We start from the raw sequence: 20,161 nt of genomic DNA, 5'->3' as shown, positions 1-20,161 counted from the left end.
CTATCCTCTACCCCAAAGAACCTACTCAGCCTCGCCCTCGTCAAATGCGCTCTGTGAACCACCTTAAATTGTATCAGACTGAGCCTGGCACACAAGGAGGAGGTATTAACCCTACTCAGGGCATCAGCCCATAGCCCTTCCTCAATCTCCTCCCCCAGCTCCTCCTCCCATTTACCTTTCAATTCTTCTACTAGCGCTTCCCCCTCTTCTTTCATCTCTTGGTATATTTCCGACACCTTGCCCGCCCCGACCATACCCCCGAGATCACCCTATCTTGAACTTCTTGTGCCGGGAGCAACGGAAATTCCCTCACCTGTCGCCTCACAAAAGCCCTCACCTGCATATATCTAAATGCATTTCCCGGGGGTAGCTCAAATTTCTCCTCCAGTGCCCCTAGGCTCGCAAATGTCCCGTCAATGACCAGGTCCCCCATTCTTCTTATCCCCGCCCGATGCCAGCCTTGGAACCCCCCGTCCATCTTCCTCGGGACAAACCGGTGGTTACCCCTGATCGGGGACCACACCGATGCTCCCATTGCACCCCTGTGCCTTCTCCACTGGCCCCAGATCCTTAGTGTTGCCGCCACCACCGGGCTTGTGGTGTATTTTGTCGGCGAGAGTGGCAGCGGTGCCGTTACCAACGCCCCCAGGCTCGTTCCTTTACAGGACGCCATCTCCATCCTCTTCAATGCCGCCCCCTCTCCCTCCATGACCCATTTGCGGATCATCGCCACGTTTGCTGCCCAGTAGTAACTCCCTAGGTTTGGCAAAGCCAACCCTCCTCGGTCGCTGTTGCGTTCCAAGAACCCTCTCCTAACCCTCGGGGTCTTATTTGCCCACACATACCCCATAATACTCCTACCTACTCTCTTGAAAAAGTTCATAGTGATCACGATGGGGAGGCACTGAAACACAAACAAAAACCTCGGAAGGACCACCATTTTGACCGACTGCACCCTACCCGCCAACGAGAGCGGGAGCATGTCCCATCTTTTAAAATCCTCCTCCATTTGCTCCACCACCCTCGTCAAATTCAGTTTATGTAGGGCCCCCCAACTTCTGGCTATCTGGATCCCCAGATACCGAAAACTCCTCTCCGCCCTCCTCAGCGGTAGGTCCCCTATCCCTCTTTCTTGGTCCCCTCCCTGTAATACAAAAAGCTCACTCTTCTCTACATTAAGCTTGTAGCCCGAGAACTCTCCAAACTCCTTCAGAGTCTGCATGACCTCCACCATCCCCTCCATTGGGTCCGCCACGTATAGCAGCAGGTCATCCGCATATAGCGATACCCGATGCTCCTCTCCCCCGAGGAAAATCCCCCTCCATTTCTTAGACTCCCTAAGTGATATGGCCAAGGGTTCGATCGCCAATGCAAACAACAGGGGGGACAGGGGGCACCCCTGCCTCGTCCCTCGGTACAGCCGAAAGTACTCCGACCTCCGCCGGTTCGTCACTACACTCACCACCGGGGCGCTGTAAAGGAGCTTAACCCATCTAATAAACCCTCCCCCGAACCCAAACCTGCGCAATACCTCCCAGAGGTACTCCCACTCTACTAGGTGAAAGGCTTTTTTCGCGTCCATAGCTGCCACTATCTCCACCTCTCCCTCCTCCGATGTCATCATTATCACATGTAAGAGCCGCCGCACATTGGGATTTAACTGCCTGCCCTTTACGAACCCCGTTTGGTCCTCATGAATCACCCCCGGGACACAGTCCTCAATCCTAGTGGCCAGTACCTTCGCCAATAGCTTAACATCCACATTGAGGAGCGAAATCGGCCTGTACGATCCACATTGCAGTGGATCCTTGTCTCGCTTTAGAATCAAGGAGATTGTCGCCTCCGACATTGTCTGGGGCAGGGTTCCCTCCTCTCTTGCCTCGTTGAAGGTCCTCACGAGTAGCGGGGCCAACAGGTCCACATATTTTCTACAGAACTCCACCGGGAACCCGTCCGGCCCCGGGGCCTTCCCCGCCTGTATGCTCCCCAAACCCTTACTCAACTCCTCCAACCCAATTGGTGCCCCCAAACCAACCGCCTCCTGCTCCTCCACCCTCGGGAACCCCAGCTGGTCCAGGAATCGCCTCACCACCCTTCCCCCCCTGTACAGCTCTTCATAGAAGGCCTTGAATACCTTATTTATTTTTGTTGCACTTCGAACCGTGGCTACCCTTCCATCTTTGATTCCCCCTATTTCCCTCGCTGCCGCCCTCTTACGGAGCTGGTGCGCCAGCATCCGACTAGCCTTTTCCCCGTACTCGTAGGTCGCCCCTTGCGCCTTCCTCCACTGTGCCTCCGCCTTGCCCGTGGTCAGCAGGTCAAACTCCGTCTGGAGCCGTCGCCTTTCCCCAAGTAATCTTTCCTCCGGGGCCTCTGCGTATCTCCTGTCCACTCGCAAGATCTCCCCCACTAACCTCTCCCTTTCCATTCCCTTTGTCTTCTCCCTATGAGCCCTGCTGGAGATCAGCTCTCCCCTGATCAACGCCTTCAACGCCTCCCATACCACCCCCACTCGCACCTCCCCGTTGTCGTTGGCCTCCAAGTACCTTTCAATACACCCCCTCACCTTCCCACACACCACCTCATCAGCCAGCAGTCCCACATCCAGCCGCCACAGCGGGCGTTGGTCCCTCTCCTCTCCCAGCTCCAGTTCCACCCAGTGCAGGGCATGGTCCGAAACGGCTATGGCCGAATACTCCGTCCCCTCCACTCTCGGGATGAGCGCCCTGCCCAGAACAAAGAAATCTATCCGGGAGTAAGCCTTATGCACGTGGGAGAAAAAAGAAAATTCCCTGGCCTGCGGTCTTGCAAACCTCCATGGGTCCACTCCCCCCATCTGATCCATAAAACCCCTGAGCACCTTGGCCGCCGCCGGCCTCCTTCCCGTCCTTGATCTGGAGCGGTCCAGTGCTGGGTCCAACATCGTATTGAAGTCCCCTCCCATTATCAGTCCTCCTACCTCCATGTCCGGAATGCGTACCAACATGCGCTTCATAAATCCAGCATCATCCCAGTTCGGGGCGTATACATTTACCAACACCACCCACGTCCCTTGCAACCTGCCACTCACCATCACATATCTCCCTCCATTATCCGCTACGATAGTCTTGGCCTCAAATGACACATGCTTTCCCACCAGAATTGCCACCCCTCTATTTTTCGCGTCCAATCCCGAGTGAAATACCTGTCCTACCATCCCTTTCTTAACCTGAGCTGGTCCGCCACCTTCAGGTGTGTCTCTTGGAGCATTGCCACGTCTGCCTTCAGTCCCTTCAAGTGCGCGAACACTCGAGCCCGCTTCACCGGCCCATTCAGGTCCCTCACGTTCCACGTTATCAGCCGGATTGGAGAGACCCCCCCCCCCCCCCCGCCGACTAGCCATCCCCTTTTCTGGTCCCTTGTCCGCATCTCTCTCACTCTCCAGTCCCCCAGACGGGGGACCCCCGTCCCAGCCACCTCTTCTGTGTCCCGTTCTCTTTCGGCCAGTGCAGCAGCAACCCTTTCCCCCCCCCCGCCTCTTCCTCCCCCCCCCCCCCCCCCCCCCCCCCGCTAGATCCCCGTCTAGCTTTTTTGCTCCCCCCATATCCCTCCCGTAAGTCAGCTGACACCTGCTGACCCCGGCGTCCCCCGCCGTCCCTTTGACCCCCCCTCGTGTGGGAATCTCCCAATCAATGTACATTCCTTTGTTCCCCTTCCCGCCTTTCTTGCCGCGCGCGGGGAAGACAACCCCGCGCTTTCCAAAGCCTGCCCCGCCCCCCATGGCGCAGCTCCTGTCGTGGCTTTGTTCCTCTCCCCCAGCCCATGTAGCATTTCCTGCGCGTGGTTGACCCCCTATGTACAACAACCATCATACTTCAACCCTCAAACATCCCCCTCCCACACAAACCCTCAATTAGAGTCCAATTTTTCAGCTAGTATAAAGGTCCACGCCTCTCCGGGCGTTTCGAAGTAGTGGTGTTGGCCATTATGTGTAACCCACAGTCGCGCTGGCTGCAACATTCCAAATTTCACTCCTTTCCGATGCAGCACCGCTTTGGCCCGGTTGAAACCCGCTCTCCGCTTAGCGACCTCCGCGCTCCAGTCCGGGTATATTCTGATCTCCGCATTGTCCCACTTGCTGCTCCGTTCCTTCTTGGCCCATTTCAGGACCCTCTCTCTGTCCGTAAACCGGTGAAATCTCACCACCATCGCCCTTGGCGGCTCTTTTGCCTTGGGCTTCCTCGCTAGCACTCGGTGCGCCCCATCCAGCTCCAGCAATCCCGGGGGGGCCTCCACACCCATCAGCGTCCCGATCATTGTGCCCGCATATGCCGCGGCATCGGCCCCCTCCACTCCTTCTGGGAGACCCAGGATCCTCAAGTTGTTTCTCCTTGATCTGTTCTCCAGGTCTTCGAGTCTTCCCGCCCACGTCCTGTGCAGCGCCTCGTGCCGCTCCACTCTCTCCTCCAGGCCCACGATCTCGTCGTCGTTCTCACTCACTTTTTCCTGGATCTCCTGGATCTTCACCTCTTGGGCTTTCTGGGTTGCTCCAAGTCTTTCAATCATTGCCAGCATAGGCGCCACCATCTCCTTACGCATCTCCTCGAAGCAGCACTTGATGAACTCTTTCATCTCCTCTTTGTCCGTGGGCGCCACCATTTTTCTTTTTTCTTCTTTCTTCTCCCGCTGCTCCAGGGCCGCTTTTTTCGCCGTTTCGCTGCGGGTCCGATCCATGCAGGTTAGATGGGGACCTTTCTCCTTCCTTCCCCACGGGTTGGTTTTTTAAAAAGTGCCGTTGGGGCTCCGTTAGCGGGCCCAAAAGTCCGTCTTCGCGGGAGCTGCCGAATCGCGCGGCTTAGCTCCGCATCGCCGCAACCCGGAAGTCCATTATTTAATCTTCTGAAGGACAGAAATAACTTAAGGCAAAACTTCTAAGGACAGAAAAATAAATTCTACCCTGTTTCCACCTTACATCCCAGGTAATAATTATAAAAAATTATAGAGTATCAACCCTGTACCAATTAAAGTTCACATTCAGTCTTGACCAAATGCATTCCACAGATAACTGTTCCAAGGTCCCAACAGGACTGTAGTGAGTGTGTTCTATAAATTATTAGATCATCCATGCCTACACTTATTTCTATAATCTTTAGCCTCTTTATAACTAGATCCTTACTCGAGCCCTTTTAAAGGAGTTGATCAACATTGTATTAACCACTTAGCTGCAGCCTCCCCCAAATTATAGTTTTAGTAATCTGCAGCCTTAGTGAAGCTTGCCAATTTTCTATTGCTGTTCTCCGCGATCACAGTTTATGTTAAGTAGCCTGCTTAATAAGTATTGGTCTCTATATTTTAGTGTCGTAAAGTTTTGGAACTCACGTTCTCCTGATCTTTCTGCAATGAAACTAACTGCAATTCTATGAACTGACTTTATCACATTAGAGTATTGCTGTGTTTCAATCATCTTATCCACTCTTCTCAGTTCAACGTAACAATTGTGAAAGAACCTACATCGTACACAATTTCTAAAGGCAACAGTACACCAAGTTTTACAAGCTTAAAATATTTTTTTGATAATCAGTCGAGTGCTATTAAGGTGAATCCCAGTGCTTGGTGATGTTTTGTTAATGGATCTCCCACTAACACAATCCAGGTACAGCATCTGCTTTACCTGCAGATACGGACAGAGACTTGCCGTGGCTACGCATGCACACGGCATCGACCTGCAGCGGTCGCGCCGTACAACATGGCGCTGGCTGCACGTGGACCCAGCCTGCCAGATAGTGCCCCCCTGTAACTCCCTCACCATCCCTGGACCAGTCCCCCCCATCCCCCACCGAAGCCCACCCGGCCAGGGAATGGCCCCCCCAACCCCGACTGTGACGGCACTTGACACATCCACAGCTGCCATGCGAGGTCCCCGAAAACTGTGTCCCTCGCCGTCGAGAAGTCGGCCCATCAGGGGCGGATCATTGGGGGAGGGCCTCGGGTCGCATCCTCAGGCCATCCCAATGGCATGCGGCAGCGTACTCAGCGATGACGCCATTTTTGAGGAGCTGGAGATTCCGAAAAACCGCGACGCCCCCGATTTCAGCATCAAAACAGATTCCCCAGCCAATCGCCAAATGCGATTTTGGCGTCGGCAATCGGAGAATCCAGCCCTCAGTGTTGACCTCAAAAGAGACTCTGTGGACATTTACGGCAGAAAAACCGGCGCCACATCTGGACCGATTCCGTTGCCATCGAGGGGCTAGCACCGGTGCCTCGTGCAACACACTCGATTCCACTGAAAAATGGTGCAGGATTCACCGGGTCCGTGATCGTCACTCGGGAGGCTGACAAGCTGCAGCCGCACATACACATTACACTCTCTACACACACTTATCCCAGCCAAAAAAGTAGTACTGGTTGTGCTGGAATACGGCCATACAGCTGATGGGTCAGCTGGGGCCAGAGGGCAGCCGGTGGGGTGCCCTGGGATAACACCTATATGACCTGTGGCACCAGGTTCAAAGTGGGCTGCATGGCTTGCTTGCCGGCTGCAGCAATGGTGCTCCGTGTCCATCCACCCTGACCCCACAGGCCATTTCCTGGCCACCCCCACTACTCCCCCCAGCCCTCGCAAAAGCCCCCAACCAGCGGCACAACTGTCAATACACTATGGCCATGTTGGACATCTTCTCTCTCCCTCAGCAGCCGCTATGCCGGTTTCATGATTTTTAAAAGCACTAGTGAACCACGCCATCGGGAACTCGGCCCACCGGAGGCGGAGAATCGGGGAGGCCCTGGAGAGTACCATGTTGGGCCCGCTAATGATATGCAGACGGTGCCTACTGTATGTGTGGAGTAAAACGCATTGACACCGTTTTGAGGTAATGGAGAATCGCAATTTGGCATCAAATCAGCGCCTGCCGCGATTTTGGGGCGCAATTCTCCCATTGGGAGATTAAGTCCCGACGCCGGAGTGCGTCGGAGGCCGCTCCCAGCCCTCTATTCTCCCTCTATGGGGAGAGGTGTAAAATGATCTGCTATCATCCAGCTCTAAATATTGCACAAAGTCAGACTTAGCCCCACTGGGGAGTCTTTGAGGTTCGGACAGCTGCCCATTCCAGGGGGAAAGACATCCCGTGATTTTGAGACTTCAACCTCATTTAAATTTAACAGGCAAGTTGCAGTGTTCCCAACAGGCATTCAGCAGCTCACTGGATTGAAGACTGGAAACTGGGCTGAAGGTGCCATCAACAAAGTAAGCTGCCAGGGCGGCTGGGATGAGGGTTGTGACTGCAGAGTATATCCAGGGGTGCAGCAGCACAGATCATTTTTGTTGTGCCCACGTGCTACAGATATAATTTAAAGACATACCTTTTACAGTCTTTTCTCTTCCATTGCTTTTGGAATGGTCAGGCACTGATCAGTTCTTATTTTAAATGGCTGTTGGGATTTTATTTACATTCGAACTCCAATTTCCAAATTGAAAGGCTAATATCACCTGAATTACGTCGGTACTTGGTCTCTACTTTTTGAAATGTAGCCAGCTATATCCTAGTTTCAATGAGGCAGCAAGGCTACTGGTGTCATTTTACAGCTGTTACCATGCCTTAATGGCAGGCAAAGGTACTCAGATCTGATATCCATTTGTTTGATTATACCTGATGTTACTGCTTTGTTCTAATTTTATTTATTTGTTTTGGTTAAAAATTAATTTGGATAGGCCTTGCTTGCCTAAACATTTAACCATATTCTTCATTTATGGCTGAGTTGTTGCCAATGTGCCAATACATCCATGGATCTTTTGCATATCAGCTCACCAGACAGTGCTGTTGTCATCAAGATCTGCATTGTTTACACTATTTAACTGTTTTTATTTAGTTTATTGTTTTCAATTTTCTTTGTCAGTGCTGTACAATTTACTGGCCAATTTAAAATGAAATCTATCCATTCGGTGCATGGGCTAGATTTTATGTGGTGATGATGGCTCTGCCCACTGTCTGAAATTGCAGCACGGTAACATAGTGGTTATCACAGTTGCCTCACAGTTCCAGGGTCCCAGGTTCGATTCCCGGCTTGGGTCACTGTCTGTGCGGAGTCTGCATGTTCTCCCCGTGTGTGCGTGGGTTTCCTCCGGGTGCTCCGGTTTACTCCCACAGTCCAAAGACGTGCAGGTTAGGTGGATTGGCCATGCTACATTGCCCCTTAGTGTCCAAAAAAGGATAAGTGGAGTTACTGGGTTACGGGGATAGGGTGGAGGTGTGGGCTTGGGTAGGGTGCTCTTTCCAAGGACCGGTGCAGACTTGCTGGGCCGAATGGCCTCCTTCTGCACTGTAAATTCTATGAAATCTATGAGGTCTGGGACGCGCCTGTCTCTGGAGGTCCAAGAAGCCATGGCCAGACTTTACGGGTGCCAGGAAGTTAATTTCCTGATGTTGCGGCTTCCTTCCTTGTGGGCAGATGTCCCACCTCTCAAGAGCTGCTGGCCAATCAGATGACTGGCAACTCTTCAATCCCAGCAGCGCCACCAGGAATGATGGCCGCTGCTGGGACTTCAATCAAACAAGGAGCCAAGGAGGAGTCCGGACTGGAGGGTGAGTGGGACAGCCTCACGGGTGTCAGTCGGGCAGTGGAGAAGGGGGTTATGATGATTGGGAGGCCAGAGGAGCGGAACACGGTGCCCAAACAAGAGGGACCACCCACCAGAGCCCACAGTAAAATACCAGCAGCAGTTGGTGGAGGCCCATTTGTGCATATACACCTAAAATACTGATAGGAGCTCCAGGACTTTGATCCAGCAGCAGAGAAGAAATGGTGATACAGTTCCAAGTCAGGATAATGTGTGGCTTGGATGGGTAACTTGCAAGTGGTGGTGTTCCCATGTGTCTGCTGCCCGTGCCCTTTTAAGTGGTAGAGATCACTGGCTTGGAAGGTGCTGTCGAAGGATCCTTGATGAGTTGCTACAGTGCATCATGCACATGGTATTCACTGTTGCCACTATGCGTCAGTGGTAGAGAGGGGTTAATATTTCAATTTGCGGCTGGAGATACGATCAAGCAGACTGCTTTGTCCTGGATAGTGTCAAGCTTCTTGAGTTGGAGCTGCACCCATCCAGGCAAAAGTGGAGAGTATTCCATCAGACTCCTGACTTGTGCCTTGTAGATAGTGAACAGGCTTTGGGGAGTTTAGAGATAAGTAACCCACCTCGGTCACTGTTTCAGTTCAGTCAATGGTAATGCCCAGGATGTTGATAGTGGTGATTTCATCAATGTTAATGCCACAGCATGTCAAGGAGAGATGGTTAGATTTTCTTCTATTGGAGATGGTCATTGCCTGGCACTTGTGTTGTACAAGTTAACTTTCCACATATCAGCCTTGGCGCAATGTTGCTGCATATGGGCACAGACTGTGTCAGTCTCTGAGGAGTTGCAAATGGTCCTGAACATGGTGAAATCATCAGCGAATATTCCTATTTCTGATTTTTATGATCAAGGGATGGACATTAATGAAGCAACTGAAGATGGTTGGGCCTATGGAACGCTATTCTAAGGAGTTCCTGCAGTTATATCCTGGGACTGAGATGATTGACCTCCAACAATCACAATTATTTTCCTTTGTGATTGGTATGACTCCCCCTGAATCCCATTAACTTCAGTTTTGCTAGGGCTCCACGATGGCACCTCCAGACAAATGCTGCCTTGATATCAAGGGTCACTCTCACCTCCCACATAAAGGCTTCAATTGGACCAAGGATGGACAAGCCACGCGACATTCATCCCACCTGGGAAAATATCAGTGGAGGATGGTAGGCAATTGTTATTTCTCTTCCCCCTCTGCTTGCTCCCCCCTCCCACCTGGTTTTATTCTCACCTACCTGCCAGCCTGCTCCTGGGAGGGATGGGCATGTCAAATTCCAACCATATTTCAGATTTCCGACATCAATATATATGGTTTTATGTTCATTTACAAGAACAACTGCTGCTGATCCCAAGTTTTTAAATTTAATTTACCCAAGATACATCCTGCGGATCAATCTTGCATATCGAAGCCATGTGCTAGAACATACATATTAAAATTTGCCGAGACTTATTCCAGTCCAGATAGTTTGTCACCATCAATTTATTCCACCTTTATTTTCTTCAAAAGTATTAGATACAGAATTATATTATTCTATATTAAATGCAGTGAGTGCTTTCAAGCATTCCAATAATAAGGATTTGTCCCCATGCCCGCAAAAAAAAGCATGAATCACTCTGGACTTACCTGGAGTAAGTCCAGGGTGGTTCTGCGATTTGCAGGAGGCTAGCAGGGCCCCAGAATGCTCCGCGCAGCTGCGGCTGCCGATACAGGGCCCTGCACCTCCGATCAGGGGTTTGCGCATGCGCACGGCGGCAGCCTGTGTCGGCTGCCCTGCGCGACATGGCCGACCCAAACCGCGGAGCGGCAGCAAGAAGATAGCCCCCCCCCCCACTCCAGATCGCACGCGCCTGCGGATCGGTGGCCCCCGATCAATAGTTTGGCCGTCCTGGAGGCCCCCCCCTCCCCCCCCCCCAGTGAATGATCCCCCCGCCACCCACCAGGGCGGCCGCGGACTGAGTCCGCAGCTGCAGCGCCGAGTTCCCGGCGGGTGGAACCATGTGAGAACCACGCCGGCGGGATCTTGGCCAGCTGCACTGGGAGAATCGCCGCTGGGGCCTTTTTCAATTGCCTCCGACTGGCGCCACTTCAACCGCACGCACCCAATTTCTGGCGATTCTCCAGAGCATCGCTGGAGCGCCGTCGGACCCGATCTCGGGTCTGACGCCCACTCTCCGCTCGCGCCAAGCACGATTTCGGCACGGAGAATTCCGCCCACTGTGTCTGCAGATGCTACTACGATTATCACATTACGTGATCGAAAGTTATGGCACAGAGACTCCTGTTGGGAAAGTGCCAAACCCACCTTTATAACTTAGCAGACGAGGAAATAATGTTACCAAATAAAGGTCTCATAAAATATATATGTGTATATATTGTGTACAAGGTGTGTAAACATTTGAAAAGCGAAGATTATCATAGATTATCATAGAATTTACAGTGCAGAAGGAGGCCATTCGGCCCATCGAGTCTGCACCAGCTCTTGGAAAGAGCACCCTACCCAAGGTCCACACCTCCACCCTATCCCCATAACCCAGTAACACCACCCAACACTAAGGGCAATTTTGGACACTAAGGGCAATTTTATCATGGCCAATCCACCTAACCTGCACATCTTTGGACTGTGGGAGGAAACCGGAGCACCCGGAGGAAACCCACGCACACACGGGGAGGATGTGCAGACTCCGCACAGACAGTGACCCAAGCCGGAATCGAACCTGGGACCCTGGAGATGTGAAGCAATTGTGCTATCCGCAATGCTACCGTGCTGCCCATTGTATCAATGGAGCTCATGGAAGGAGTTGATTAACGTCTATGGCAAATGTCACTGAGGAGCATTATGTGGATGAGGGAGAAGAAAGTTTAAGGATGGGTCTTTAGGGAATCCTGAGCTAACAGTCTAGGGCAGATAAACCATTGATAAAGATGCTCTGGCTGCAGTTAGATCACTAAATATGAAAAAAGCGAGGCCATTTTGGTTAATAGAGAAAAGAGTTGGAGGATGGTGGTGTGTAATTAACCTGCTAAAGTCTGCAGAAAGGTGAAGGACGGGCTGGAAGGACAATACACCATGTTCGCAGTCATGAAAAATGTCATTTCTGACACTGATTAGGACCATTCCACCGATGTAGGTGGATAGTAAAATTTGACTTCCGGAGTTGAAGCAAGAAGGTCCATAAGAATTGGACGTGGAGATATTCAAGGATTTTGGAGAGGAAACTGAGGTTGCAGTGTTGTACGAAATATGTTTTATCAAATCAGTAAAATAAGTTGTGTAACCCACTTGCCTGTTGAAGAGGCTAAAAATAATCCTGCACTTTGGGAGAGATGGTTTTGTAGAAAAGCATTTATTGCTTTATCGGTTCACAAAGCTCCTCCGAAATTTCCCCAGAGAGACTAGGCAAATTTTGAATAACCATTTGAGATTGGACCTCGCAGCCTTCTGTCTGAGTCATCATGATGTTCTTTCGCAGGGCTAAACTGAGCACTAAGTGCACTGTCGTTTTGGGTACTGTAATTCTGAAACAAATCTTTAATATTATTGTATGAAAGCATATTAAATGTTTATCAAGTTATGAATTTACGCATCATTTTGCTGAAATACAGGTAACGAAAGCCCTTTCATTTGTCGTGTACCAACATGCAGTGACCCTGCTTTCCAAAGTAAATATTAGTATGGAATGTTCAGTGCTGACCCAATGAAAGATTAACTGGCATATTTCAGTATTTGTTAATGACCATTAGAACTGTCAGAAAACCTAACTACACTTGAAGTGTTTTGGATAATAGCACTGCTGATGGTAATGCTGGCAATTTCCCTGTTTTTGCAGGTCACCGCCAGAGGATTTAGCCCATTGTTGCAGTTTGCCTACACTGCTAAGCTATTACTCAGCAGAGACAACATCCAAGAGGTCATGCACTGTGCTGAAATCCTGCACATGCACAATCTGGAGGACTCCTGTTTCCGCTTCCTTGAGGCCCAGCTCTTTAATGAAAAGGACGGTTTCTTTCTTTACACCAAAATGTCAAATTCCCAACAATCCGATGCACAAGAAGATGGGAATTCTGCAGGTGAGGAAGAACATATGCAATCTGAAACTCATAAGATTACCTGTTCCAGGGAAAGAATTTGTAATGAGACCCTTGGATTTGAAGCATCTTCTAGACTCACTGACAAAGAACCAGCTGTTATATCCATCCCTGTTACATCAAATGATGATATGGGACGCTGCCCCAAATACAGGAAATACCAGCTTGCTTGCACCAAGCATATCAATAGCACACCACATACTAGTACCTCAGGTTTTTCAAGCACATTTAAAGAAGACCGGCCAGTCCATTCCCAAACTCAAGGATATAGAAAGGCACAGGTAAAAATCGAACCACACGCACTAGAAATTGCAGGAGAAAAGGCTATCCAGTACTTGTCTGGAGGTGAACCTGGTGCAGTGGAACATGTAATTACAGATAAGGAAATGGATATCAAGCAGATGAGTCCAATGTGTGTTGATAGACCCAAAAGTAGAACACCTCCTTGTTCAAGGTTCATTAAAAAAAATGATGTAGAATCTACTGAGAGACAAAATCCACTGCAACAACCTTTAGACACCAGAACATCGTGTTCCCTTGAAGAGGGAATGACTCAGGGTGACCTCAAAACAGAATACAGGCCTTATAGCGAGAACTATGGACTGTCCTGCACACCTCAGAAAGACAACAATAACTTTACTGTTGGAAATCCAATGACAGGACCATCTTGTGAAGTGATTTGCAAACAAGAACTGGAATCGGACAGAAAAAGTGTAATATTTTCTTCTGGTACCTTGGACACGATGAACACTCCTGCTGCACATTCGTATCCTGGTGGGAGTTCACTAGAGGACGAACTTACTGAACATGTGCCAAAGGGTTTGTGGAGTGGTACTAGCCAGTCACTTCCATGTTCACAGACTTGTGCTTCTACTAGACTTTCAATGGAGCCTTTATTGCCGTTGAATTCATGTAGAATTCGACCTACCTGTAAAACCAGCTGCCCAGTGCCAATTAAAGTGTGCCCTCGGTCTCCTCCATCTGAGACCAGGACCAGAACCTCGAGTTCCTGCTCCTCCTACTCCTTTCCCGAAGACGGAAGTGGTGGTTCTCCTTGCAGTTTGCCCCAGTTTGAGTTGTCCACTTCTCCCTGCTCACAAGGAACGCGCTTCCTATCTGCAGATCAACAAGAGCTAGGAATGATGGGAGATGCAACGTACAGTCAATGTAAACCACCATTAAAATGTGAGCAGTCCTACGGCACCAACTCCAGCGATGAATCTGGATCCTTTTCAGAAGGGGACAGTGAATCATGCTCAACTCGAGAGAGAGGCCGTGAGGTACAGTAGCAATATTTTTAATAAAATATTTTTCCAATAGTAAATTCACCTTTCCTAGGAATGTCACACAAAAAAGGAAACTCTGCCAGTATTACTGGATTGAGAATAGTTTGTTGTGGTACCAAGTGCCAGTATGCCAATATTTAGAATTGTGGCGTGATAATGGCCACACATTTGAGTCCTGCTACAGTTTGTTCTTGATCTGAGCCATGCTGAGCAGGGCAGCATCCAGTATAACCTAGAATGCCTTCCAAAAGGGGAGGAGAGAAAATCTTATAGACGGAAATTACCCTCACAATGTTATTTTAGAAACATGTAAAGACACTCATATTAAATTTCCATCCACTATTTTAATGAAGACATTAACACATTTATTTTGAAAAGATTAATATGGTGAGGAGAGGTTGGTGCATGATTGTTAAATGTTCATACAATTTTAAGCACTTTGGGTGTTTGTAAAATGTCATCACGCTCAGCTATTTCTTACCCTATAGAGGAAGGACATGTCTGGATTGTTCTTGGCAGCTGTTGCTGCTGGCTATAGGATGCCAGTTCGGGTGGATGGGGATGGATGAAACTTATAGGATTGGGGGAGAAATCCATTCAATGTACCCCAAGGAAAGGTCAAATAAATAATTTATTGCAAAGACTTATCGGAATTACAACATGGTTGAACAGTTAATAAACGTGGACGTTATGCACCTTTCGGACTTTGTTTTCATTCTGTTTGACGCCTCCAGTTACTACACAGTGCAGTACTAAATGAACCCTGCTTATTTTAAATAGTGTCGGTCGAGAATGTCCAGAAATTATTCCCTATTTGAATTTGATATAATTGATACACTGACAACAGCAATGTTTATGTCCGCTTCATTTGTCCTGTCTTTTAATTAACATTTTTACATGAAAAGAAAAACATATTAAGAACTTGCGTGTAAACAGTCACTTGCTCGTACCAAACTTGAATATTGCTGATAAGAAAGACAGGTTGCTAAAGTCTTGCACACATCAGGACTAACAGAAGAACTCCACATTTCAAACAACCACAATTTATGCGACTGGACGAAAGGGTGCTGATTGGTTGGCAAGTTGACTCTGATTGGCCATGGAGAAAACAAGAGAAAACTATTGGTTCCCCAAGCTCCCGGGTAATTCAACGATAGGCTTTTGTTTACAGAGAATGGGTCCGTGCATATGACAGCTTCTAGCAAGCGTAAATGAGCCATGTTATGAGCTGGATTGATTGTCTTAAATTCAGCAACATGTCTCTCTTTTCAACTTAATTTAGCGTCTTTAACATCGAAAAATGTCCCAGAGGTGTAATCAGAAAATGTATTGAGCCATGGAAGAAGATGTCAGCAAGTGTTGTGATCAAAGTGATGACTTTACTGTAAAAATGAATATCCAAATGATCTTCATGGAAATTTAATCAGACAAAACTTGACACAAGGCCAAAGAAGCAGCTATCTGAAGGATTGACTAAAGTTTGATCAGAGATGTGGAGGGTCTTAAAGGCCTTGGGTGGGATTCTCCGGTCCACCAGCCGAGTTTTCAGGAGTGGCGCACCCCCACCGGCAGCGGGATTCTCCGTTCCCTCAACCGGCCAATGGGGTTTCCCATTGTAGCTACCCCACGCCATCGGGAAACCCGTGGCCATGGGTGTGCTGCCGGCGGACCGGAGGATCCCGCCAACGGAGAATTCCGCTGCTTGCATCTATATTGCCTTTTTCATGGCCTTAGGATGCTCCAAGGTGTTATACACCCAGTGAAATAATTTTGACGTGCAGTCACTGTCATTGTAACGCAGAAAACTGGGAGAGAGGGAGAGTGCCCAGTGTAGCAACAGTGCAGGTTATTTTTGTGGAACACAGAGGAACCTTTGTACTGTAGATCGGATCAACAGTCGGTTTCTCCTTCTTAGGATCTTATTTAAACGCCTACATTGGCTTTGGCATTGTTCTGAAAATGCTGAAAAAATGGCAATGGTAGAATTGGAGTGCTAAATTATTTCCCGTAATTTTCAGGATGCCACTGCTTGGTTTTCGCCAGGCAGAGGACGGCAAAATATCCCTTGCATAGTTTCTAATTTCAGCCTGTTGGCCAGAGTAGGTGTTGTGCTAAGATGAAACCGTGCTCCACAGAAAAACACGAGAAGGGTGACTGGTCAACCTGCATGCACTGCCTAGAGGTAAACTAAAGCGTGATTTTAGCAGATGCCTGGGAACAGATTGTTTGCCCACCCTTGCTATATTGTGGACGATTCCCTGGAAAGGGATTTTCTTTCTGCTTTAATTATTTGCTTGACTTATGCCAACCATTTTGTAAAAGAGAACATTTTTTGAAAGGGCGACTGTGAATAAAACTTACCATAATTCACTACTTTATAGTCGGATTGTAAAATTGCCAAACGAAAATTAACATCCCTAATCTGACACAGTGTAATACAATGATATATGCTGCAGATGATTAATGGATCACGATCAGCTTCGCATGCCTAAACCTCATTTAGTACCAGGATCATTGGCATAGACTAAATGAATGAAAACTTGATTTTTTTTAAAAATGCTTGCATGCATTTTTAACCAAGAATGTCATTATTTCCGTTGCACTATAAATAAACACAATGAATGTCAATAGGCAGAGAGAGGAGAATGAGGTATCAAAAATAGCAGCTAGCAAGGTTGAACACAATACACTGTGAAAGAGGAAGGAAACTGTTAATGTATTGGGCAGTGTCTTTAGGGGATTGGTCTTTCAGTCTCCTTTCTGTATTTTACATAATTGCAATATTGCTTTATTAATAACTGATGACATTGACCAGCTTTGATGCTTAATTCGTTATCATTCTTAATCCGTGATCATAATATTCTTGATATTTTCAAAATACCTAATTGTATTGCAAACCCTGTTTTAATAACACATAATAATCACTAATTGTCATAAGTAGGCTTCAATGAAGTTACTGTGAAAAGCCCCTAGTCGCCACATTCCGGCGCCTGTTCGGGGAGGCCGATACGCAAATTGAACCCTCAAGCTGGCCTTGTTCTGCATTACAAGCCAGCTATTTAGCCCACTGTGCTAAACCAGCCCCTATAATCTTAGTGTCACAAGTAGGCTTACATTAACACTGCAATGAAGTTACTGTGAAAATCCCCACGTCGCCACACTCCGGTGCCTCATAGCGAAGCTTTGGTGATGGAAGTAAAATAATTTGATCTGTCTTTAAAAAAAACAATCTGAACACATCACAGTAATGTAGTTAACACATTCCAAAACAGAATGGTTAATACAAGAATGCTTTGTCATTGCAGATGTCAAATATCCTTCAATCTGTATGAGTGAATCATTCTGTAGTGGTCTACTCATTGCTGCTAGCTCCACTTTCAACCTGAGTTGCTTAAAGGCACTTACAGTATAGGAAGTTTTACAAAAATTGTTTTTCTTGCAGTTCTGCATCCCTTTCAAAAAATATATTTTTATTCAAACGTCCTCCATTTTATACATAAAACCAAAACCACCCAAACAATACCCAAATCACAACCCCCTCCGACTGAAAAAATCAATTTCCCATGGCAAACCCCGCTACAGGAAAATAAATCTTGGTAAAATATTCAGCTTGACCGACTAAATCCTGCCCGCCAAGGACAGAGGGCGACTGTCCCACCTCTCCAAATCAGTCCCGGCCCTTCCCTCCAAGCTCGTACGGTTAAACGTTCGGAGCCGGGCCCAATCCCGGGCCACCTGGACCCCCAGATATCTGACATGAGAACCCGCTAAGCAGAACAGTAACACTCCCAGATTGACTCCTCTCCGCGGGGGATTAACCGGGAAACACTCACTTTTCTCCAGGTTAAATCTGTACCCTGAAAAAGAGCCAAAGCGCCTCAGCAGCGACATTCCATCGCCCATGATGGGGATTGGGTCTATCACCTACAGTAGGAGATAGTCAGCGTACAAGGACACCCTATGTCCCACCCTCTCCCGCCCCCTCATCCCCCTTCCACGATCTGAAATCCTCAGGGCAATGGCCAAAGGTTCTATTGCCAACGCAAACAAGAGGGGGGACATGGGGCACCAATGTTTTACTCTCTATTTAACTGAAAATACTCCATGTTATTTGTGTGGACGCTGGCCTTCGGTTCCTTGTACAACAATCGTAGCCACGACACAAATTTAGGCCCCATCCCAAACTTTTCCAGTTTAGGCCCCATCCCAAACAAATACCCCCAAGTCTTCTCAGCATCCAGTGCAATAATTACCTCCTGCTCCGTATCTTTCAACAGGGGCAACACCACATTTAACAACAGCCGCACATTAGAGGACAATTGCCGACCCTTAACGAAACCTGTCTGATCCACCCTGATAGCTTGAGGGAGACACTGCTCCAGCCTTTGTGCTAGTGCCTTGGCTGACATCTCAGCATCCACATTTGATAGGGAAATCGGGCGGTACGACCTGCACTCCACCGGGTCCTTATCCTTTTTTAAAAGAAGTGAAATGGACGCTTTCATCAACGTCTTGGCTGGGCACCCCGTGTACCGAGTCCTCCAACATCTCCACCAGTAACGGTACTAACCATTCTGCAAACTTTTTATAAAATTCCATTGGGAAACCGTCCTGCCCTGGAGCCTTACCAGTCTGCATTTGCCCAGTAGCTGTCAGGACCACCTCTGCACCCAAAGGCTTTTCCAGCTCTTCCCGATCTTACTCCTCCACCTTGGGACACTCCAAGCCTTCCAAAGACTCCACCATATACAACCCCTCCCCAGGTGACTCCCACCTATAAAGGTTCTTGTAGAACACTTCAAACGTTCCATTGACTTTATCTGGCGTAGACACCAACCCACCACCCGAATTTCGAACCTGACTTATTTTTCAGGAGGCCGCCTGTTGCCTCAACTGGCAAGCCAAGAGACGACTGACCTTTTCCCCATATTCATACATTATCCCCCTCGAATGCTGTTTTGTATCCTTCTTCTTAAAATGTATTTTATTACAAACATGTTTCAAAACAGGTTACAGCGAACAAACGCCCCGGGAAACATGCTTCCCAACAATCAACTATACAGTCTGACAGATATTTCCACTTTTTCACCCCCTCCTCCCCTGTGCCAAACAGCCCCTCAAACACGGTCACAAACATCCTCCATCGTTCCTCAAATCCCCCTGAAGAGCCCCTTCACTAATACTTTATCTTCTCTAACCGCAGGAAACCATACAGGTCACCCAACCAAGCCTCTACCCCCAGTGGCGATGCCGACCGCCACTCGAGCAAAATTCACCGCCATGCAATCAGAGAAGCGAAGGCCAAGACATCAGCGTTCCTCCTCTCCATGAGCTCCGGCTTCTCTGAGACCCCAAATATTGCCACCAAAGGGTCCGGGTCCACCTCCTCCTCCACTAACTTGGCTAAGACCACGACACTCCTGCACAGATTCTTCCCATTTTTTCGTAATCCCAAAACATGTGCGCATGATTCGCTGGCCCCTTCCTACATCTCTCACACTCATCTATTACCCCCTGAGAGAACTAACTCATTCTTGCCTGAGTCATATGCCCCCTGTGCACCACCTTAAACTGTATCAGGCTCATCCTTGCACAAGAAGAGGTCCCGTTTACCCTTCGCCGTGCCTCACCCCATGCTCCCCAATTGATCTCACCTTCCAACTCCGCTTCCCATTTCTCTTTGATGTTCAGCACCCGTTCGCCTCCCTGCTCCCCCAGCCACTTATATATATCCCCAATTCTTCCCTCTCCTTCCACATCCGAGAGCAGCAGTCGCTCCAGCAGGGTGTATCCCGGCAACCTAGGGAGCCCCCTCCAGACCTTTGGCGCAAAGTCTCTAACCTGCAGATACCTGAACTCACTCCCCCTCAGCAGCTCTACCTTCTCCCTTAGCTCCTCCAGACTGGTGAACCCTTCCTCCAAATACAGATCTCTTACTTTGACCAGCCCAATCTCCCTCCACCTCCTGTATACACGATCCATCCCCCCCGGCTCAAACTCATAATTCTCGCACAGCGGCGTTAGCACCGACATCCCTCTGCTGTTCGGAATCCTGACGGTTCATTCATTTGGTCATTGATCAAGCCAAACTATCATAGGAATAACTTCTGATTACATGCAATTTGCTAAAAATCCCTGAGCATTGTACAAAGGCAGATGCATAATAACAGGCAATTAGGAAA

At 48.6% G+C, this 20,161-nt stretch overlaps 1 protein-coding gene across 2 annotated transcripts in view; it reads left to right on the top strand.

Annotated features, from left to right (window-relative positions):
* bach2b (BTB and CNC homology 1, basic leucine zipper transcription factor 2b) overlaps positions 1 to 20,161 on the top strand; it is a 402,051-nt gene that overhangs the window by 354,974 nt on the left and 26,916 nt on the right. For both annotated transcript variants that reach the window (XM_072499499.1, XM_072499498.1), the window contains one exon: positions 12,435 to 13,973. In XM_072499499.1, the coding sequence (XP_072355600.1) occupies positions 12,435 to 13,973 (1,539 nt within the window). The remainder of the gene's footprint in view (positions 1 to 12,434; positions 13,974 to 20,161) is intronic.

This window comes from Scyliorhinus torazame, chromosome 4, assembly GCF_047496885.1.
Source record: "Scyliorhinus torazame isolate Kashiwa2021f chromosome 4, sScyTor2.1, whole genome shotgun sequence".
In the NCBI taxonomy this organism is placed as follows: domain Eukaryota; kingdom Metazoa; phylum Chordata; class Chondrichthyes; order Carcharhiniformes; family Scyliorhinidae; genus Scyliorhinus; species Scyliorhinus torazame.
This window is presented reverse-complemented; position numbering and strand designations above follow the sequence as displayed.